This window comes from Eutrigla gurnardus (genome assembly GCF_963514095.1).
Source record: "Eutrigla gurnardus genome assembly, chromosome: 6".
NCBI classification, from domain to species: domain Eukaryota; kingdom Metazoa; phylum Chordata; class Actinopteri; order Perciformes; family Triglidae; genus Eutrigla; species Eutrigla gurnardus.
The window spans coordinates 25,877,856-25,900,799 of NC_139920.1; the positions used below are offsets into that span (position 1 = coordinate 25,877,856).

Consider the following 22,944-nt stretch of genomic DNA (forward strand, 5'->3'; position numbering starts at 1 on the left):
CGGGTTATTTTACAAAAGTAACATTGACCTTTTGTTGAGAAATTGGGAACAAGACATCTAGTATCCTCCGAAAATTAGATCTCTCTTTGTTTGAAATAATTATAACACTCATCTAAAGGAGGTTATATGATGGCTAGAGGAGGGTATTTAATGGTTAAAATTATATATTTAAGGGGAGGACTTAATTTCAGGGTAATGTTATCCCTCTCTCTATGGCCACAAACACTGTAATTCATCATACATCCTGCAGGGGGAAAGAACACACCAAGTACAAACACCACTGAGTGTGTTTTATCCCAGATAACAGTCGTTTTGAGCCTCACCTTTGACCCCGCTCCCCTCCCTCCTCTCCAGGCATCCGTGAAGCCCATGTGTGGCAGGATGGTGGGTTTCTCGTCAGGCGGGGAGAATCCACACGGAGTGAAGGCCGTCACCAGCGGCCAGAGGTGTGCCGTCGCTCTGTGGTTCACTCTGGACCCGCTCTTCAGAGAACTGGTAAACTCACGTCTCATGAACACTCTTTGTCCCGTTTCAACCCGACTCCACCTCAGAGTACCGGACGACGCAGCTTCAAGGGTCGAGATTCAAGATTGTTTTGTTAGCAATGCAAGCATCCGTTACCAGGAATTAAATTCTTAGTCTGAGTATAAACTCAGAAATTAAAGTCACAAATACAATAACGTTAAATACAATGAAATAAAGTAAAAAATAAAATAGAAATAAAATAACATTACAATTAGTGAAAAGTGTGGATGCCGTTTTTCTCTCTTATAAATGACAGACTATGAATCCTGCTCTGTGCACTGGGAAAAACAAACATCCACTTGGACTGATGTAGAATTTGTAGGTCAAAGGTCACCGTGACCTCACAGGTCACTCAAGGATTCGTGTGTAAATCCCAGTTGTTTCACACAAACGTCTAACAGGATAATTGAAGCACGAGGCTGTAATTCTACGTCCTTCTTGCCTCCTAGGAGAGACTGCAGGCGGACGAGGTGATCCAGGCGTTGGACACGCAGTCCGTGTGGGGTCAAGGCCTCAACATCAACCCTAAAGATGAACTCTAGAAAACCGCTTCACTCCATCCCCCCTCCCATCAAATCCTTCTATGTATTTTAACTATTTATTGAATCAAGCTTTGAATCAGAACTTCTCTATTTTTGTACTATTTGAAGTGCAAGATTAATAATATTGTTATTTGTGTGTTCTCAGTCGTGCTTTTCTAAAGTACTTGAGTTGACCTTTTTTTGTTCTTTGTCTTTTCCTCCAGTGACGCTTCTATTAGACAAAAAAACACACAACTCACTTTGTTTTGTAGCTGTTTTCGTGTCAGACTGATCATATCTGTAATCTCACTGAACTGTGAAGAATCCAAAGAGAAGAACGGCAATTTACTTTCTGTTTGTTTTGCTTTGTGCTTGTTCTCGTTCTGGACAATATCCAGCGGGATCATAAACAATAAGTACAGAAATTTAAAAAATACCATTCAAAAATAATTCACACATGGTACTGTTACATATGAAACATAAGATAAACTTAAAATATTGTTATATATGTTTTTTTAATTATTATTTCAGTGCCAGTATTAATTATTTTGGAGTGCACTATTTTCCTAATTTGGGTACCTGATTTTCAAATGCACAAATTCAAAGAAATCCGTGCGAATATGCTGAATATTTAATGCTCATGCACTCTGTCCTCTGTGTGCCAAGTCTCAAACTGAAAATGTCTTCCGTCTCACTACTTTGTCCACTTTTGCTCTCGTCGTCGGCGTGATGAGTCACTCCCTTCCTTTCTGGGCACACGGAGCAGAATATACTGGTTTACATGTTCACTGAGGCGAGAACGCGGTGTTTATGTCTTACTTTTATTTATGTGTTTGTAATTATAGACAGCTGCTAAGAGCTGTCTGCATTAAATATATGAGGAACTTTTTTCAAAAAAGAAGTCAATCATTCCTGTTTCAAGGAATACATATTTGTATCTATCTTTTATGTCTTTATATTTGTGTTGATGATACCGATGATAGGCGGAGTCGTGCACTGTAAATCCAATGGGAAGAAATGTACAAAGAGTAGCTTTTTTTTGTTTTTTTGTTTTTTTCCTACATAGATTCAAACTGCTAACCAGCAACTTAATCCTGTCGTTCAATGAGGTTGGCCACTTTTGTTTCACTGATATTTAATTCTGAAATGCTGTAACACACCAAAATGTATGTGTACATGCTTATTAAAAATATAAAATTCCATATCTATATTTAATGGTGTATTTTTATTTAATTTATTCTGTCATGGAATTAAACAGTATTCATGCGTATTCTTTTAAATGAAGAAACGGATAAATTACTTCTGTTTTGTATGTTTTATGTCTCAAGCAGCCATATATATATATATATATATATATAGAAAACAAAAACATTTTCTAAACTTGAAGCTATATATATATATACTATATATATATATATATATATAGTATATAATAATGTAATATATATATATATATATATTACAAATTTAAATACAATTTTTAAAAAATCATTCACTCAGTACAATGTATCTGGATCAGAAGTGGTAGGCCAGCTGTTCTGTGAACCTGAACGACTTGGTTTCATTGACAGAACACAGGAGGTCCCGCGTGCGCCGCGCGCGCCGCTCCTCCAGCACGAGTCTGCGGGAGTGCTCTCGAGCCGCCTGATGCTCCGCGCGCTTCTCCGCCCTCTTCCGCCTCAGCCACCTGAGAATGGGAGAACAGGTCGAAATGACAAGTGTGTCTTAAATTAATTAACTTTCAAAAAAGCATGTTTCTAACCATTAACCATTGACTACTTACTTACTTTTAGCTTTTAACTTACTAGTATAACTAAATTAATATATTTCTGTTTGCCTTTAAACAAAACAATATTTCTTAATTGCTTACCCTGCAATGTCATTTCTATTCCTTTGATATTCTTGTTTTTATCTTTTAATTGTATTTCATTGTATTTGCTTGTTTTTATTTTGTATAATTATTTTTATATTTATATGCGTTTGTTTCCAATGCTTTAAATGGTTTATATAAAGCACTTTAAATTACCTTGTTGTTAAAAGGTGCTATACAAATAAAATTGCCTTGTCTATGAACCAACTGATTAACTAACTAATAACGAACCAACTCTTTTACCATGCTAAGTTGATTATATATGATATATATGGTGATACAACATCAACAGATATTGACCCACTGTGAGACGTTGTGAAATGATTTGTCACCGGACGTGAATGAAAATGAACAAGTGAGCTCACAGCTTGAAGGCACGTTCACACTCCTCGCGGCTGTGTAGGAGATAACCACCGTCCTCCTCCAGCCTCTTCAGCTCCACCAGCTGTCTCTCTTTCTGCTGCTGCTCCTGCTTTCTCTGCAGCCACAGCCTGAAGGACTCCTCGGGGTCGCTGGGGTCTCTCTGCAGCCGCAAATACAGCCGCTGAATACATGACTATTTAATACAGTATTTATTTTTTAATTGCCGTTATATAATTAGTATTATTATATAATGGTATACTGCCTTTGTGTGGTGGAATGCTACTAAGTACATTTACATTACTTGAGTGGCCTAGTCTAATGCCACTACTTATTTGTGATAAGTTCAATTACTGTGCATATTCAAATTATTAATAAGATTATGAATAAACACATAACATGGCAGTATATGAAGTAGTAGCCATCCAGTGAAATTAGAATCCAGTGATATATTTATGCTTATGAAATTAGCATCCTCCATAATGACTACTTATATTTTTTGGTATTTTACGTATATTTTGATACTTGTGTACTTTTACTGAAGTAATATTTCGAATGTTGCTTGTAACTGCTTCGTTAGATCAGTGTGTCTCCTTGAGGTTGTACCTTCGAACTCATGCTCTCCATCTCCTGGGCTCGATGGATCCTTTTCTCCTCCGTAAACTGCTCTCTCTTCCTCAGCAGCCAGGCCTTAAACGCCAGCTCGTTCTCCTGCCTCTTCTGCTCCTCTTCCTCCAGTTTCCTTTGCTCTTCCTGATGTAGTAGACAAAACAAAAAAATGTTTTGCTTCAAAGTGGATATACTACTTTAGTGAGAGACTGTGATCGCCCTCTAACCCCACTTCTGTCTTACCTCTCTGGCCAGCTTCTGCTTCCTCTCCTGGATCCTCTGCAGCACCTCTTTCTGCTGGGCTGAGAGGGTGTAGGTGGCCGGGCAGGGTGTCCCGGAGGCCGACTGCACCCGCCGCTTGCTGCCTCTCCTCTGGCTGCTTCCCAGGCTGTGGCTGGCTGAACTGGGCCTGTTCCTGGGCTGGGATGGAGGTCTTGGGGCCCGCAGGTGATCGATGCCTTGCTTGAAGGGGGACGTAGCAGCACCAGCACGAGGTGAGGAGGAGGACCTGTGGGTCTTACTGGAGCTTCCAGTCCGCTGCTGGTGACGTGGTGAGGAGGAGTCACTGTGGGTTTTTGCTATCGGCGGGAGGAGTCCTTGACTCTCCACCTCTTTCAGGCTGACCAGGTCAAACTTACCATCCTTTTCTACAAGGACCCTGCCCTCCTTTATCCCTCCCTCACCGCTATCCCCCACCCATTCACATCCTCTAGATCTTACACTTTCCTCCCCCACCCTTTCAGATCCTCTGGATCTTACACTTTCCTCCCCCATCCTTTCAGATCCTCTGGATCTTACACTTTCCTCCCGAGGGGAAAGCTTCAGCTCCGAAAGCTTTCCTGACACTTCATTTTCTGCCTCTGAATCCTGGTTGCCTTGTCGCCCTTCCACCTCACCAGCATTTCCATCTTGCAACGGAGGCACCACCAAGTCCACCAGCTTCTCTTTAAAATGCAGCCGCCTGTGCCTCGTCACATCTGGAGCCTCCTGGTCCCGCAGGTCCCGATTAGCCTGCTGGATCTTCTCCAGGATGTACTTCTTCTCCTCGTCCGTCTGGTCGTCCACCGCCGGAGGAGGCGGGACTATAGGCGACGACTTACTTGGGCTGTCTCTGTCTGAGTTGTACTCCAACGGCTCCATGGGCGAGGGCCACCTCTCCTCATCTTCCTCCAACTCCTCCGCTTTCTTGCTTCTCTTCTCCTCTTTGTGGTTTTTCAGCTTTCTTTTCTTCCCCTTGCGTTTCTCATCCTCCTCCAGTTCTCTGTCGATTTCTGCCTCTATGTCGTCATAGTGAGGACCCTGTGGGGCAGAAGGTCAGACACGCCGCATTCCTTAATTAGGTTGGAAGGTAAGTGAATAACCATCAATACGTGGCAGGGAATAGGCGTGCTGGTGTGATAACAGACGTCTGTGTGTTCATCAATATTGCATCCAGCGGTGGCGCACAGAGAAAGTATGTCAGCAGAGTGGGTTTCACATGCGTACGGTGATACGTGCCAGGTCGGGTAACTCAACACCTGTTACGCTTGCATGCAGCCAGTCGAGAGTAAGTAGGGCAGCAAAACAAAACACGGATAAAGAAGTAGAAAGGGGACATGCAATCAGTCTAATCAATCTTATATAAACCGCTCACCCGGTCCTCACTCTGGCTTTCCTCACTGATCAGCCAGTCCAGATCCTTCTCAAAGTCGTCCTCATATTCCTCCTGAGGCTTTGTGCAAACCACCTTGCTCATAATCTTCACTGGAAGAAGAGCAGAAACACATTTCAGCCACAAAACATCCTCTCTACCTATAATATTCATGATGTCATCCAGACATTTCCTCAACATTAAGACAAGACTGTCATCTTCCCATCACATCTCTACATATCAATGTGTGAAAATGTGTGTTAAACCCTGCCAATTGAAGACCCATGTTACTGTTAAATCAGTCTTTAATTTTTTAACAGATTATCAAGTTTTTAAAATGTTAATACTTTTAAAGTCTGTCTTGTTCCATGTATTTGGATAAACCGAACAACATCACACAAATCAAATTACAAGCAAAATATTCCAATGTTTACATTCACTTTAATTTGTGTGCACCGTGTTTTAAAGAGCACCTGCGTTTATGGATTACTGTGGCACTAATTCCCACACATGTCCTGTGGAGATATGGATTGTATAGAACTGTATTGTGGGATACTTGTGATGAGGATTGGTCGCCACCTACTGGACAAAAACAATAATACTACAAGGTGGCCAGTTAACAATTTTCTTGTTTGTTTGGCGTTTTTTTGGTCACAAATATGCCCTCTGCTCTGCTGACATGTTATGTTCACAGCAGCTATGGTTCTGTTGTGGCTCAGAACCAGTTTCACTGGCTTCCAGACAGAGTTTAGACTATAATCCAGTTTATTTAAATAGCTCTGCGGGCTAAAAAACAGACAGACAAACACGGCGGAGTCGCAATTAAGAGGGTGACCTGTAGGCCACAGTGCGCGCACATAGGATCAATATTATTTTAGGTACTGGGAATAACTGACATCCAAAAATGTGGCAATATTGTTGTTAATAAACTCACCAGCAGCAGGTTCTTGCGTAGTATTCCTGTTGAGTAGAGAACACATCCAGGCGGGTTTTGCGACTATCTCTCCATCTGACTGGCCCACATTGTGTCTGGCAGTCTGCTCAACAACACCTGTGCACATAATCTGCTTCTAGTCCCTCTACAGCCCTAAAAGCTTTAATAGAGCCCGTCGTCATAGAGACCTGCAACACGCTTTACTACTTGCGCATGCGCGCACACACAACTCCCTTTCTCAACTAATACAATCTCCAAGTAAACACTATAAACAAGAGGAACCAGACGAGAAGAGGCCCTAAAAAAATTAAAAAAAAAAAAAAAAAAAATCTGAAATAATTGTGTAGCAAAATGTAATAGGTTACTATGAAAAACAAATATCAATGGCTGTCTCTGTATTTAACATATGAGATTAAGAATGAATGAAATTACAATAATTACGTTGTTCTCAGGCTCGCTATACGCGATTTAAAGCATTAGAATTGTTATGTTTATGCTCTAGCTGCAAAAAAAAACTGTTTGGAAAAATTATTATATTTATATTTTAAAATGGCCTTAATGAAAATACCTACAGGAAAGCTTCACATGTACGCATTGTCAGTTAGACTGTGGTAATTTAATTTATGGTTTGGGGATATGTAGCTACCACATTATTCAGTGGAATAATAAAGGCTTTGCATTGTGGTAAACAGAGTTTTTATACTGTGAGCTTTAAGACTCAAAATATAATATACGTCAAAACACAAACTCAGAGTATAAATCAAGTTATGTATGTGCAATATAACTACACTCGTTTGAAGAATGGAAACAAACAGCGTCACTTGAATCCCTTTTTTCTTGTAAAGCACAAAACGTGGAGGTTATGAGGAGTCTTTGAACGCAACATTTGTTTCTCGGCGCACTGCATTCTGGGTCATGAAGTTAACTCGTAGCCACGCACTACGCGGAGAGCTCGAAAAAGAACGACATTTCCCGTGATGCCTCTGTCACTACCGAGGAAGTACACGCCCCTTGACTTGAAGCCGACCTGATATCGCACGTAGGCACAACTTCTGATAATGTTTTGAGTAAAGTACACATTAACTATTAACACAGAGAAAAGGGCGGTTGTTTCTCCTAAAAAAAATGGCCACCCTTGCCTTCTGTTCAGTAAACAGAACGGCTCAAGTCACCGCGAGACGATGTTTGATTCCGCACGTTAAGGGGCTCGCTAGTTCAGGGGAGTCTCAATTCTCGTTGCCGGGGACTTCACGTCTGGCTACGAGATGGTTTTCGCGGGGCTCCGGCGTACGTTTCGCGTCCCATGGGACCGCAGGCAGATCCGCAGCCGGGCGAACCAGAAGGGGAGCCCTGGCGCTCGGCGGAGCCGCGGCGGTAACGGCAGCGGCGGCGGTAGCGGGGTTCCTAGCCAACGCAGACCACTTCCAGCGCGCCGAGATGGCAACGAATATTTCCCCCGCCGTAGAGAACGAGCCAGAGGGGGATATCTTGGAGAGATGCCGGGGCTTCATGGCTTCCCCGGTGAGCGACGTCGCTGTGCTGCGGGAGAGGAAAGGGGAGATGTGCACGAGGATGGAGATGCTGATCATGGAGACGCAGGCCGACTTCTGCAAAGCGCTAGCGGAGGTGGACGGCGGGACGTTCAAGGTGGACAAGTGGCAGAGGAGCGAAGGTGAGGAGAAACTGAAGAGCTCAACGTGGAGCAGAACAAATCTGTGTGTCAGTCCACTGCCAATGTGTTTCTCTTTCCCCCCTGTGTGGTTCCAGGTGGCGGAGGAATCAGCTGTGTGCTGCAGGATGGGAAGGTGTTTGAGAAGGCAGGGGTCAGCGTCTCGGTGGTTTTTGGACACCTGACCGAGGAGGCTGCCAAGCAGATGAGGAGTCGAGGGAAAGTCCTCAAAGGGAAGGACGGTATGTTATAGTGGTGGGACAATATATCGAGATATCTTGATACTTCCTCCTGCGATAAAAATAAATCTTTTTTATATTAAAATATGCAGGTGTTAAAATATGCATTAAGCCTGTCAGCATTTTGCCTCACCAGATCAGTATTTCATGACTAATCGTGGGCAAAATATTGTAATATTTTTGTATTGGGAGTTACTATGGGATTAGTATGTTAACATGACGTTTGGAGGCAAGCTCTTCATAAGAGGTGTGGTAACCTGGCCTACTTATACTCCAGCAAAACCCTATTTGTGTGTAGTAACTGATAATACTCTTTTCTCTCAGGTAAGCTGCCGTTTTGTGCCATGGGGGTGAGCTCTGTCATCCATCCCAAGAACCCCCACATCCCCACAGTGCACTTCAACTACAGATACTTTGAGATCGAAGAGGAAGATGGTGAGTATCGGTCTTTGACGTCATCGGTTGTGTCTTGGTGTCAGTGACGCTATTAAGTTCATGAATGAATGATGACCCTTGTTTCTTTCTTCCTTGTGTGTGTGTGTGTGTGTGTGTGTGTGTGTGTGTGTGTGTGTGTGTGTGTGTGTGTGTGTGTGTGTGTGTGTGTGTGTGTGTGTGTGTGTGTGTGTGTGTGTGTGTGTGTGTGTGTGTGTGTTGTGTGTGTCTTCCAGGCACTAAGCAGTGGTGGTTTGGCGGAGGCACAGACCTGACTCCCGTTTACATTAACAAAGAGGATGCGTTTCACTTCCACAACACCCTGAAGGAGGCATGTGACAAGCACCACCCGCGGTACTACCCCGACTTTAAGAAATGGTACGGTTTGACTCGAGATCAGTCCTGCTGTCTGTGAAGTGTGTGTGCACCTCGGCACGTACGCATGTGTAGGTCTGATTTGTGTGTGTGTGGATTACAATGGGTGTACCCATGCTGTCAGATGATGATAAGAGGAAGTCTCTGTCTTGGGCCGTGTGCAGGGCTCAGCCGTTGGGCCCTGCCGTTAGCCAGTGAATGACCACTGGGGATATGAAATGGATGGGTGTGGTTTATCTGATGTAGCTTATAACAAGTTAAAGGTTGTCAACTTAATTTGGGGTTGCATTTTAGAGGAATGTTCAGGCATTTTAGGAGATAGGCTCATTTGCTTTCTTGCCGACATAGCTGGATAAGAAGATTAGTGCCACTCGCACTAATTATTTAATTATTTTTTAAACCTACAGACAGAGCCAGGCTAGCGGTTTCCCCCCTTCTTTATGCAAAGCTATCTCCCGGCTTTAGCTTCACATTCAATGGGCAAACACAAGAGGACATTTGACTTGTCATTTGAATTACCGTAAACATTCCTACTATAGATATGCTTGCACCTGACTTACTTTGACTCTACTTAACTTTTAAATAATATATTTACAACAATCTACAGATTTTATTTTAAGTCCAGCCCTGGTTTAAAAAAAACAATACCATTTAATTGATGTATTTGGGTATGTATCTTTAGGTGTGACCGATACTTCTACATCCGGCACAGAGGGGAGACTCGGGGTATAGGAGGGATCTTCTTTGATGACCTGGACTCCCCGGGTCAGGAGGATGTGTTCAACTTCGTCAAGAGCTGCGCCCGCACCGTGGTGCCCTGTTACCTGCCCATCGTATACAAACACCTCAACGACTCCGTTACTGATGAGGAGAAGGACTGGCAGCAGGTACGACGAGGAAGGTGAGTAGAACGCACACAAAAGAAGTGATGGCTGTTAATGAGTAACATTTTACATAGGAGATGACTCATTAATGAGGTGCAAAAATATTTGTACAACAGATCTTAACAGTGTCCACTTAATGTATCAGACATGTCGTGAAGCCAGATTTTGTGTGTTCATGTTCTAGATATGTGGAGTTCAACCTGGTGTATGACAGGGGAGTGAAGTTTGGCTTGGCCACACCTGGCTCCAGAATTGAGAGCATTCTCATGTCCCTCCCCCTCACTGCCAGGTAAGGTGACACCGGTTTGAAGCACTGCTAGCCCTGCTCTTGCATGACAGTAAAGAGCTCTCTGTAGTTGCTTGGTAACAGCCTCACCCTTCATCCTCAGGTGGGAGTACATGCACGAGCCTGCCAAAGGTACCCTGGAGGCTGAGATGTTGGAAGCATTACGAAACCCGAAGGAGTGGGTGTGACCACAGGTTCACATGTAAATATGGACAAAACCTTCAGGAAACCATCTTTTCTTGTATTTGTATGTGACGAGAACAGCAGCAGTTACCACTGGGTTTACCAAAGTAATAATATAATGCACTTGTCTGAAAAGTTGTTTAATCTGAAATGGTACTTTACTGTCTTTCCTATTTGCTATGTTTTGTAAAAGCTGCCTTGATTGATCACATTGGGATTGCATTACTACTGATGGCCACAGGTGGTCATTGTACCTGCTTTTAGGTAAACTCACAATCATGTTCTACTTTTGATTGGTGTTTGTGTGAAACACTTGCTGTTTTTTTATGCCTGTGGTAAATGTGGCTTGCTCTACTTGAAAGTAGAACAAGCCACAAAGCACTGGAAGGGAAATAAGGGAAAACTGAGCCACTGCATGTGCCACCACTGGTATCAATTGTGTATACATATCTTTGTTTATGTTTGAGAGCATCTGCTCACAACAATGGGTTTTCTTGACAGTCAAGGCTAAATCATAACTGACCAATAATGGACGGATCCCTCTGAGCCCCATTTGCGATGTGGTTTGTCATTGACTTGTGGTTAATGAGTCACTTCCTTGTTTGTTTGAACAGGAGTAAAACAATAGTTTGAGGATGGCTCATGTTCCACAGGGAGGATTGTTGTGAATCAGAAGCCAGCTGGCTCATTGAAGAAAGAAGGATGTTTTATAAAAGCAAAATGCCATTTGAAATGCAAAAATAACTAAATATTATAATACATTCTTTCATTTACCATTTGATACGTTTCTGGCTTCATTCTCAATTTCTTGTGTCTGTCATTTTACACGTTTACCTGTAATTCATCTTTTAGTGTACCTTTAAATCTTCACAATCCTCTAGCTAAAATCTGACCAAAGCTCTGCAGTGTATCATGTGTTTATAAAAGGATGGTTGTCCTCAAAAACATGGTAAAAGTCCAAATAAAATCACAGTATACCATGTCATAAAAAGTCACAGTATATTTATGTCCCACAAGAAGTATATTATGCCAAACATTTGTCATAAAAAGCCCCCCAAAAAGGCATTTCATAATTTGTCAAAAAACAATGTCATAGCATAGTAGGTCATAAAAATTTCATTGTAAAAATGTTTATAATATCATTAATCATAAACAATGTTTTGTAAACTTTTTTTTTTTTTTTTTTTTTTTTAAGTAAGTAAATAAGTCGAAAAGATTAATAAAAGTAATAGAATAGCATGTTGAAAAAAGTAAAAAGAAAATAAAAAGTCATAGTATAGGATGTAGAAAAAGAGTCAGTACAGCATGTCAAAAAAAGTAAAATAAAAGGTCATAGTATAGGATTTAGAAAAAGAGTCATATTATAGCATGTCTAATAAAGTATGGAAAAATGTCATATTTTGCATTTCGAATAAAGTCATAGAAATTTGTTTTTTAAGAAATGTCATTACAGCATGACAAATAAAGTAAAAAAGAAAAGTGTATAGCATGTCGTAAAAAGTAAAAAAAAAAAATTGTATAGCAAGTAGAAAAAAGTTTAAAAAAAAGTCAGTATAGCCTGTTCCAAAAAGTTTTTAAAAAAAAGTCAGTATAGCCTGTTCCAAAAAGTTTTTAAAAAAAAGTCAGTATAGCATGTCGCAAAAATTTGAAGAAAAATTATTTGTATAGCATGTCAAAAAAAGTTTAAAAATAATTCATAATATAGCATCTAGAAAAGGGTCAAATAAAGTCATAGCATAGTATGTTGAAAAAAGTAAAAAAAAAAAAAAAGTCGGTTAGAAAGAAAGCATAACGTTGAAAAAAGTTATAAAAGTGTACCAAAAAAAGTTCACCAACTTTTGTGCGTTAACTTTGTCAATCTGTTTTATTTGATTGTTTTCAACATTCTATACTAAGATATAAAAAATACATAGTATAGATTATCGGGGAAAAAGCCATAGTACAGCAAAGTCATAAAAAAGTAATAGTATAGCAGTGTTTCCCCTACCATTGTACAGGCCTAGGAGACCTCCCGCCAGGCCAAAAAAAAAAATCAATATGCCAAAAATAAGCCACCTATCAATTCATTCATAAATCAATAATCATTTACATTAGGAGCGCCTCCGCGCCAGAGTATTTTTTCTGGTTCAACTACGGTGTGGCTAACTCATACGACGGTGGGGCTCAAATCAATGTCAGAATTTCAATGTGAATATATAACAACACCCAGCGCGATCGCGCGTATGTGCGCAATTACGCGTAGCGTGTGTTGGCCCCTCTCCACTACACAATACAGCTCGGCTCTAGTCTCGTCACCTCTCTGCTGCTGAGCTGACTAAGCCTTTTTATGACTGTTTTGGACTCACTACACTCAGATTTTGATTGACACGCGATATAGAAACATATAACACTTTTTTTAACAATATGATCAAGGCTTTTTTTTTTTAAAGATTATTTTCTTGCATAGACACCTTTGTATTTAGCGGTGGATAGAGAGGAAACATGGGAGAGAGAGGGGGATGTGACATGTATCAAAGGATCTCCAGCCGGGATTCGAACCTGAGGCTGCTGCATATATGCAGACATGGGTAAATGGCATGCACTCTAACCACTCAACCACCTGCCTGCCTGCCATGAATAAGCCTTTTTATGACTGTTTTGGACTCACTACACTCAGATTTTGATTGACACGCGATATAGAAGCATATGTTAGGACTTTTACATCATTTTTACAACATTTTATGAATTTTGTCGATTTTTCACTTTTTTTCCGACATGCTATAGTATGACTTTTTTTTTTCCTGAAAAAATTGATCATGGCTTTTTATGGCTGTTTTGGACTCACTACACTGAGACTAGGCGCGTCAAGCGAGATGAGCGATTTTTATGCCTTTTTATCAATTTTAAATATTTTTTTATGAATATATCCTGACTGACTTTTTCGTGAATTTTCGACGTGCTATAGTATGACTTTTTTTTGGGGGGGGGGGGGGGTATGACTAAGCCTTTTTATAACTATTTTGCACTCACTACACTCAGCTTTTGATTGACACACGATATAGAAGCATATGTTAGGACTTTTACATCATTTTTACAACATTTTATGAATTTTGTCGATTTTTCACTTTTTTTTCGACATGCTATAGTATGACTTTTTTTTTCCCTGAAAAAGTTGACCATGGCTTTTTATGGCTGTTTTGGACTCACTACACTGAGACTTGATGCATCAAGCGAGATGAGCGATTTTTATGACTTTTTAACAATTTTAAATATTTTTTTATGAATATATCCTGACTGACTTTTTCGTGAATTTTCGACATGCTATATAGCATGACCTTTTTTTAACAATATGATCAAGGCTTTTTTTTTTAAAGATTATTTTCTTGCATAGACACCTTTGTATTTAGCGGTGGATAGAGAGGAAACATGGGAGAGAGAGGGGGATGTGACATGTATCAAAGGATCTCCAGCCGGGATTCGAACCTGAGGCTGCTGCATATATGCAGAAATGGGTAAATGGCATGCACTCTAACCACTCAACCACCTGCCTGCCTGCCATGAATAAGCCTTTTTATGACTGTTTTGGACTCACTACACTCAGATTTTGATTGACACGCGATATAGAAGCATATGTTAGGACTTTTACATCATTTTTACAACATTTTATGAATTTTGTCGATTTTTCACTTTTTTTCCGACATGCTATAGTATGACTTTTTTTTTCCCTGAAAAAGTTGACCATGGCTTTTTATGGCTGTTTTGGACTCACTACACTGACACTAGGCGCGTCAAGCGAGATGAGCGATTTTTATGCCTTTTTAACTATTTTAAATATTTTTTTATAAAATATATCCTGACTGACTTTTTCGTGAATTTTCAACGTGCTATAGTATGACTTTTTTTTAACAATATGATCAAGGCTTTTTTTTTTTAAAGATTATTTTCTTGCATAGACACCTTTGTATTTAGCGGTGGATAGAGAGGAAACATGGGAGAGAGAGGGGGATGTGACATGTATCAAAGGCAGACGGTGGGGCTAACTCATACGACGGTGGGGCTCAAATCAATGTCAGAATTTCAATGTGAATATATAACAACACCCAGTGGCGCTGTCAGCCGGAATCCAGTACGCACTGGGAGGACTTTTTTTGAAGGAAAAAAAAAAAAGTTGTTGGTAAGAAAGAAAGCATAATGTTGAAAAAAGTTATAAAAGTGTACCAAAAAAAGTTCACCAACTTTTGTGCGTTAACTTTGTCAATCTGTTTTATTTGATTGTTTTCAACATTCTATATTAACATATAAAAAATACATAGTATAGATTATCGGGGAAAAAGCCATAGTACAGCAAAGTCATAAAAAAGTAATAGTATAGAATATCAAACAAAGCAATATGTAATATGTCAAAAAAAAAGTTATACTATAACATGTTTAGAAAAGGGATGGTAAGACTGAACACAAAACATTCAGTCTTAATTTAACACTGCTAAACATATCTCCCCTGCAGAGGAATTGAACTCACAACCTTGTGTGTTCTAGCCTGCCTTCTATCACCCTGAGCTACTTGTCTACATAAAGATGCATATGGATTAAATCCATAACTTCTGTGCTTCTAAACACTCTATTATCAACCCAAGCTATTTGACCTGACGCGTGTCTTTTGCTTATTTGCACATTTGACGTCTTCAATTTGGATATCGGAAATTAAAACTCACTGTAACACATAAGAATTTTACTCAATCTTGAGTGTTTCACACCATCTTCTTTCATAGTTCTTTTTTATTGGATTTCACAATAAACAAAAGAAACACAATCACAATTGCACACAGTATTTTTTCAGAACTTTGCAGTGTATACCTGATTTTTTTCTGGATCCCTGATCCAGTGGAACACTGTGAGCGGGGCAGCCTCCTTCCACGCAAAAGTATCAGGTGTCATGCCAAGAGTCTAACAAAGGCAATGACTTTATGACCCCCAGAAGGTAGCTGCATACCCTCAGGGATATGTCCAAGCAGCAACAGGAGAGGGTTCTGATCAATTTAAACTAATACCATTGTCTAAAATAAGTCATTAAAAATTTGAAAAAAGTAAAAAATAAATAAAAAAAGTCATAGTATAGTATATCGAATATAGTAAAAAAAATTGTCATAGTATAGTATATGCTAGGTGTAACTAAAATTATATAAATAAACATGGTAGAAAATTAAATAACTCAGAAAGTAGACTTTCCTAGGCTTAACTGTCACTAAATTGATTTATAATTTTCTAGTTTTGAAAGCCCTGCAGACATCGTGTGGATCCCCGGGTGAGTAAAACAACGAATAGAAAAATGTAATAAAACAGTGTTAACACACAGAACACTAATAAACACAAATAATCATTTTACTTTGATGGGGGACAGTGAAATTCCAGAAACATGGAGCACTTTTTTCCTTTTACAGTTTATTACAAATTAATTCAAGCTTTCGCACATAAAGGATTTATAACAAGTTATCTTGCATTTAATGTTACATAACATTGTGTTTGTTTAATAAGGCATTGTCAAAAAAAAAGGGCTCTGCAAGTAGCAGTACAACAATTGACCTAACCAAAATGGTTCACCAGCACAGCTAAGCTCAAGGCCAAAGCAAGTGCTGAGGTTCAAAGGTCAACACACACACAAACGTATAATCATAATCAGTGCTCAAAGTCTGTGAGGTGAAGACGGGAAATGTGACATTAATCAGTCATCTGTGAATGTTAGACAGATATATTTGGTTTTAGAGTGTATGCAGCGTCATTGCATATAGAATATGAGCACTTGTTTTTCTGAGGATTACAGTGACATCGTTATGGCGGAGAGTGACGTCCAACCGTCGCAGTTCCCATCAAACGGACAGTTTTGAGCTTCAACACAAAGTGCCTTCATTTATACTGTATAATAGTTACATTAGTGTCATTCACTACATTCCTATGCAGTAAAAAACAATCTCACTGTAACTTACTTTCACACGTAAAGACTATACATATTTATATACAGGTACATAGCACATGCTGAACTCCATAGTGTCATTAAATACAGAATATCTCCCCTCGGATACATCTTTCCCTAAAAGTTCTGTCTATTGCTTTCTGCCCCACATTCCTGTGCAAGTCACCTCACCACTTACATTTAAGGTGTAGCTACAAAAACCTAGTTGAAGAAATCCTCGGTGTGCTTTTAGTGGGAAGTGGCACAGCAGAAGACTCTATGTAGTCATTTCCAACACTTGCTTTAGGGCAAAGTGTAGGATTTTCACAGTTGAAGCAGGCCCCGAGAAACTATCAACAGCCCAGGGAAGGATATGGGCCAGCAAGCATTGACCATCAACAAACAGTGCAGGGCCAGATCCAACCTCAGGTGTTCAGACCGAGCTACATGCATTACCAAAATATAAGCACATGACACGTGTACACAAAACACCCCCCCTGCCCTTTATAACTGCTGGTCTTATCTTCAATTTAAACTCCAAAACATGAGTGTATTCTGAAGTTGGACCGATGCGTTCATTTGGCAACTTGACTATTTAAACCTGCATTATGTGATATTTTTGATAACAATTCATGAAATTACTAATGTAACGTGGAAAAGTCCATCAACACCCAATTCTGCACAGTTTTGATTAACAGTTTTGGTTCTGTAACCTGATCATTAACCAAACACTTGGATCACAATGCTCACTTTAACCCCCAATATAAAACTGTGGGCAGCCATTTCCATTGAAGTATCTACTATTTGCAGTTAATAAGTGCAAACACCACTACTTATCAGCACAAAACTGCAAAAAGGAAATTAATGACTTGTTTTTGATATTTAAAAAACTAAAGACAGATGTTTCTCTCGGGAGTTAATCAAACCAAACCCGATGTAACAAGTACATATAAGTAAATATTGAACTCAAGTTAGCTGGTGGGATGAAACGGTTGCTCCCCGTCTGCTGGATGGGAGTAGATCAGTGTTTGCTGGTTGGATTTAACTGGGCAGATGAAGCTTTACATCCAAACAAAGTGACATAATCTGGTAGCTCATAAAACATACAGCAGCCCTGCATGACTGTGGCCGGAGCGCTGCAACACTTTCTGATGCTTAGTCTTAGTTTCATGTCTGGGATTATTAAAACTTTACCCTATTTTCACATGTTTTTGTATTTAGGTGACTACTGAGGACAATCATCATTTAAATTGGTCCAGTTTTGAGGGATAACATTGTAACTGCTAAAGGGAGGGCAAGATTATGTTACATTCAAATAATTATAATTAATTATTGCCACATGATGATATATAAAATCTTTTGTTCACACAAAATGTAAACTTCTTAGTGTAGTTTAGGTGTCCACAATGGGCTCATGTGTGAAATTCATGGTTTATATTTATGTGACATTTCATGTAATTTCAGTTGTAATGTGATGTGATTGGAGAAAATTCATTAAATTACATGTTTTACATTATTACTTGGTATCAGATGGAAATATCATACTATTGATTATGTCTTATATATTCTCCTCTTAGCAGCATTTCATTTGAAAATCTGGAGCACCAGTGAGGTTTTAAGCCTCGGCCGTCACATTGTTTTCTTCATTTGACACATTATCATCTGCCCATCTGGTCAAACATAGGAAGTGTACACTATATTTTGAGCATGTTTTTCTCGCTCTCTCTCCCCTCTGGTGTTAAAAAATCACTCAATGCAATTTGAATTTCTCTAGATTTTACTGGAATTGTTGTTTTGTTGCCTAAATGCTGTTTCTGTATCTTTCAAAGCTGATTTTTTTGGGGAGAAAGTATGCAATATACACAATTCTTACAAATTGAGAAATCAAGTTTTAAATAACAAAATACTTTAAATATTTGGCCACTTAATCCTAAAAACTCACCCTCAAAGCATCGGTCCAACCCTCATACACACTCTTGGAATAGTTGCCCTTAATTGTGGCAATCAGAACCGTTGTGTCCTTTGTGTTACATGCAACATTATGCCTGCTGAGTTAAACGGTTTCCTACAGAGTGATAGCGTAGATGCAACTTGAGGAAGATCAGTAGAGTCTGGTTGGTTTTGGTGTTGCAATATCCTTCCTGCTATCGCCTCATTGATGAAAGGTTAGTGCAAATTTCAACAGCGCTGGTTCTGGCAAAAAAAACTGCATTAGTCCACTGACCAGACAGTTAAAAGTGTTTCTGTAAGTGTTGAATGGGGAAGGCTGGTGATACCAGAACAGTGATACTGCCAAATGATCCGATGGTCTTGGTGTGGGTTAGGGGTTTTGTTGGGGTGGTAATGAGAGCCAGGTTTACTTGGCGTGCCCACCGTTGACACTAGTAGAGCTGGTGTTGACTATATCCTCGTACTGTGGAGGTGGCTCCGTCTCTATCTGGACGTCTGTATGGCCCACGGCCTCCTCGTAAGACGGCGGCGGGTCTCCGGCGTTTCCTCGACCTGATGTGAGCTCTGAGCCCGGATAAGCTGGGCTGCTGTGGACGCTGAGTTCTGATTGGTCACCGTGGAAATCCCTCCCCCAATGGTCCATCGACACCACGGACAGGACGTGGTCGTGATGCGTGTGTCCCATGCTGGGGCTACGCTGCGAGCGCTTGCGGGAGTGGCAGCGCCACACGGTGATGGCGACGGCAGCGATGATGAGCGCGACCAGTAGCAACGGCACGATCAGGTAGAGCGAGTGGACTCCTCCGACCACCGTCTCCAGCCCTCCAGACGGACTGCTCTCCCGCACATATTCCTCCCAGAACCGTCTCTGCAGCCAATCACAAGACACACACACACAAGATTAAAAAAAAGATTTTCTCAAGATAAGACTCATTGTGGGCTAAAGTGTAAACATGGTGGCACAAAACTGTTTCCAAAACACAGGGTCAGAGAACACACAGCCGCATGAGTACTTTCTATCTGGATTATGGCAACACAAAGGGAGCAGACAACAACATCTGAACAAAAAGCGACCACGTGACGGTGCACGTACGTCTGCGTGACTCTGTTCTCTGGCCTCTCACAATAGTTCTCTAGCATGGACTCGGCTGTTCTTCCTGCTGATTAGAATCACTTCCTGAAACAACACCCACATTCCACAAGCTACCACTGTTGGCGTAGGATTTCATTGGCGGATTGGGTGATGTGAACCCATTGAAATAGCACTTTAAAAGGGATATTTTGTATTTTTTTACGTAGGGAGGCTGATACGAGTTACTCAGCAGTTGTAATAATGATTTGTGGCTTTAAGCTGCAGCTGGTTCCTGTGTTCACAGATTTCCAGCCAATTGTGTGTAAAGCTTATTTTTGTTTAATGACCCCATGAAGTGTGCTAAATATTTCTCGCACCAGTCACCAGTTGTCCGGGAAATCGCTGAACACATGACTGCCTGCTGGAGCTAATATCCCTGTACACACATGACAACTGGTGAGTAATTCAAACAAACTAATGCTAAAATGTATAATCTTATTTATGTTTTTTTGAAGAAAGGAGGGATTGTCGGTCTGACGTGAGGTGTCTCTCATCCTCTCACCGTCTTCTCGTCGTTCTCGAAAGCCTCGCGGGCCTCCTCATAGGTGCAGATCTCCTCGCGGCACTCCCTCTGGATGTTGCCCTGCTTCATCTCCTCCAGCAAGAAGTTGGCCCTGCGCAGCCGGCGCAGCACCGAGTGGGCCGCGTCCGCCGGCAGGAACACTGTAGGGCAGGTGATAGGGGGGGAAGGAAAGGATGTAAGAATGAAAGATGTGTGAGGAAAACAAATGCATGAATCAAGACCACAAGTGGAGACAAGAAAACAGGAAAAAAAGAGGAAAGTAGGAAGACAAAAAAAACGAGACAAAAAGAGGAAAGTAGGGGTGAGTCAGTAAGCAGAACATCAGGTGGGAGGAAGCGGAGGAGGGGGAAATGTAAGCAAAGAGAGAGTGTATTGAAAGACAGAGGAGTGAAGCAGAAGGAGGAAAATAGGATAGAGATGCCAAAAAAAAAAAGGCAAAACGAGGAGGGAGAGAGAAGTGGGGCCTAAAACAAAGGCAGTAGAGCAGAGCCGAGCGCTGCCCTGTGCCCACATTTCTGCATAAAAACAAAAGCTCCTTTGATTTAGGCATCCATCCCTGGGCTACATAAGACAAACTAGAGGAATGAACTAAGGGAGACAGAGTGGCCCTCTGTTTCACACAGGACGAGAACACAAACTCTCGACCAGAAACACAAGATGCCACAACATGCTCGAGGAATGTCTGGTGTGCTATAAAATGAACTCACTAAATAACTACCTAATTAAGTAATGGCATCTGCGAGACTCATAAATGTTTTGGATGTGATCAGCAAGCGACTTTAAAAGCTATAAGAAACAAAAAGGTAAAATGCAGTCAAACAGGAAATTCTGTAAGGATAGAATGGGAATTGTGTGCTAAAAGGCAACAGAAAGAAAGAGTCACATTACAAACACTAACTGGTGTTTAACACAACACAGTACCACATAAAGTTTCAACACCGGAGGAGGGTTTGTGGACTCCTTTGCCCGTGGGGTAAAATCATAAGTATAGAGTCAATACACTTACCACTCCCCATGATCCCTGCAGGTCTGTTTGAGGTGATTTATCTGTAGAAACACCAAACATACATTAATGTGCAGTTTTGAACCTGCTGATACAAGTCAGACAATTATTAACCAAAAACTACACATGTATCTTTGAGTTATTTAAATAACACAGCAACAACATCCACGTATGAGAAACTAAAAAAGGGGAGTGATGTCAGACATTTCCAAGATCTGTGACCAAGAAGAATATCTGAATCAACAGTTAGCACAGCCGTGTGAAAACACATCCCTTAGTGCTTCTTTGGGATGAAGACACTGCTATAATAGAATTAATGGATAAGAATATAACAGACGGGCGTTAAAGGGCGTTGTTGTGAGGAAGATTCATCCTTGACCGAAGTGACAGTGATCAATGGCGGCTGCTGGCCAGTGGCAGTGTTACGGGAATCCTGCTCGCAGCTACCCAAAAATAGTCCACCGGCGGCGGGCACGAACAAAGCGCCGCCGCCCCGTTGTGCAAATCAACAGGAGTGAAGGGGAGACGGCTGAGCTGCCGTTAGCTAAGCTCCACCGTGGCTGCTAACGGTCTATTCTCGTGTGTGTGTGTGTGTGTGTGTGTCTCTCTCTCTCTCTGTGTGTGTGTGTGTGTGTGTGTGTGTGTGTGTGTGTGTGTGTGTGTGTGTGTGTGTGTGTGTGTGGCTGGTTAGCGCCCCGTGTATTGACAAGATGATTTGTAGGATCAGTGCGTCTCCGGCGTCGGATGCGATTAAACGAGCGACACATGATTTCAAACGGACGGATATCCTGAAAACAGACGTCGACAGACGGACCCCCGCGCGATACTACAGTGTTTCACTTGTTGTCGAAGCCGCCCGTCGGTGTAGAAATAAAGTTTAGCACTTTAGCTCACCTCTTTTCGTCCCAGAAATGCGCATAAAACGATCCCTCGTCTCCTCTGCTGCCCCCGGAGTGTTGCTATGCACGGTGCGCATGCGCACAGCTCTGTTCGCTAACAGGGGCCCCCGTGAACTGGCCAATAGAAACCCCTTCCCCTCAGTTAAAGGGACAGGCACCGCCACACTCGCCACAATTACAAATCAATAACTTTATACGGTGCAAAATAACTTAACAATAGAATGTGTAATATATGACATTAAGAGAATTACAATATTTATAGTAGTGTTTTAGTGCCTTAACATTCAACATGTTAATGCATACTAATAAAAGGCAGGGTTGGTCATTTTCAATGGAGTCTTCCACTGCTAGATTGACAGCTGTGAGTAGCCATGTTGGTTGTTTACCTTCATTAGGATATGTTTGATTATGTTCCCGAGGAAAGGGCACGATTTTGCAACTTAGGAGTTAATGTTGATAAATGCTTTGATTGGAAATTAACTGGCAACACTGAGCTGAGTTTTTCAGTTGGATACATTTTGAAATCTAGTGTACTTTTGCTTTAAGAATAATAATTAAATCCAATATTGCATTGAATTGAAAGGAAATTGTAAATTAAATCAGAAGAGTTCATAAATTGCAATCGTTTTTGTGAACATTAAAAGTTACCCGATATTGTCAGCTATTCATTTAAATAGCCTAGTGCATGCAATATTAGTTAAACACAATGAATGTTGAATTAGAATAAACATACACAATGATGCAAATCATTTCTAAAAATGTTGTCATATTTCCGTTCCTTTTCCACTTTTTTATCCTTCACTTCCACCACATTAAATTAATTAAATTCAGTCATATTCCCGTTTTTTTCTTTTCCTGCAAAAATAAGCAACTGAATCTACACTGAATTGTTTAAGAAAAAAACATCTTTCATTTTCATTTTCAGTACAATTGATTTCATCAGTGATATGAACATATGACATTAAGTTTAAAATACAAAATATTTTAGATTAAA

General features: G+C 40.7%; 4 protein-coding genes across 4 annotated transcripts in view; 2 read left to right on the plus strand and 2 right to left on the minus strand.

Moving 5' to 3' along the window:
• The window catches only part of p3h2 (prolyl 3-hydroxylase 2), a 49,003-nt gene extending 46,753 nt beyond the window's left edge, over positions 1-2,250 (plus strand). The window contains exons 14-15 of the mRNA XM_084011236.1: positions 355-495; positions 975-2,250. Of these exons, the coding sequence (XP_083867362.1) occupies positions 355-495; positions 975-1,067 (234 nt within the window). The 3' untranslated portion in view covers positions 1,068-2,250. The remainder of the gene's footprint in view (positions 1-354; positions 496-974) is intronic.
• Positions 2,251-2,526: 276 nt separating this feature from the next.
• On the minus strand, positions 2,527-6,588 carry ccdc181 (coiled-coil domain containing 181). Its single transcript, XM_084011188.1, has 6 exons — positions 6,450-6,588; positions 5,519-5,628; positions 4,129-5,184; positions 3,883-4,029; positions 3,282-3,439; positions 2,527-2,733 (listed from the first exon to the last, which is right to left on the minus strand). Exons 1-6 carry the CDS (start codon positions 6,574-6,576, stop codon positions 2,562-2,564), a joined length of 1,770 nt encoding a protein of 589 aa, XP_083867314.1. The 5' UTR covers positions 6,577-6,588; the 3' UTR covers positions 2,527-2,561.
• Positions 6,589-7,458: 870 nt separating this feature from the next.
• Positions 7,459-11,295, plus strand: cpox (coproporphyrinogen oxidase). Its single transcript, XM_084011501.1, has 7 exons — positions 7,459-8,121; positions 8,217-8,360; positions 8,682-8,792; positions 9,026-9,167; positions 9,847-10,065; positions 10,233-10,337; positions 10,438-11,295. Exons 1-7 carry the CDS (start codon positions 7,575-7,577, stop codon positions 10,520-10,522), a joined length of 1,353 nt encoding a protein of 450 aa, XP_083867627.1. The 5' UTR covers positions 7,459-7,574; the 3' UTR covers positions 10,523-11,295.
• A 4,159-nt stretch (positions 11,296-15,454) lies between these two features.
• On the minus strand, positions 15,455-22,038 carry prrg1 (proline rich Gla (G-carboxyglutamic acid) 1). Its single transcript, XM_084012071.1, has 4 exons — positions 21,946-22,038; positions 21,055-21,095; positions 20,028-20,188; positions 15,455-19,261 (listed from the first exon to the last, which is right to left on the minus strand). Exons 2-4 carry the CDS (start codon positions 21,062-21,064, stop codon positions 18,800-18,802), a joined length of 633 nt encoding a protein of 210 aa, XP_083868197.1. The 5' UTR covers positions 21,065-21,095; positions 21,946-22,038; the 3' UTR covers positions 15,455-18,799.
• Positions 22,039-22,944: the final 906 nt, after the last annotated feature.

Excerpts from the sequence above, each read along its gene's own strand:
- ccdc181 (XM_084011188.1), bottom strand. The coding sequence starts at position 6,576 with ATGTGCACAGGTGTTGTTGAGCAGACTGCCAGACACAATGTGGGCCAG. Across the intron at positions 3,440-3,882 it reads TGGAGAGCATGAGTTCGAAG|AGAGACCCCAGCGACCCCGA; the intron begins GTACAACCTCAA and ends TTGCGGCTGCAG. Across the intron at positions 2,734-3,281 it reads TGTGAACGTGCCTTCAAGCT|GTGGCTGAGGCGGAAGAGGG; the intron begins GTGAGCTCACTT and ends TCCCATTCTCAG.
- cpox (XM_084011501.1), top strand. The coding sequence starts at position 7,575 with ATGGCCACCCTTGCCTTCTGTTCAGTAAACAGAACGGCTCAAGTCACC. Across the intron at positions 9,168-9,846 it reads TACCCCGACTTTAAGAAATG|GTGTGACCGATACTTCTACA; the intron begins GTACGGTTTGAC and ends ATGTATCTTTAG. Across the intron at positions 10,066-10,232 it reads CAGCAGGTACGACGAGGAAG|ATATGTGGAGTTCAACCTGG; the intron begins GTGAGTAGAACG and ends TTCATGTTCTAG.
- prrg1 (XM_084012071.1), bottom strand. Across the intron at positions 19,262-20,027 it reads TCGAGAACGACGAGAAGACG|AGACGGTTCTGGGAGGAATA; the intron begins GTGAGAGGATGA and ends GATTGGCTGCAG.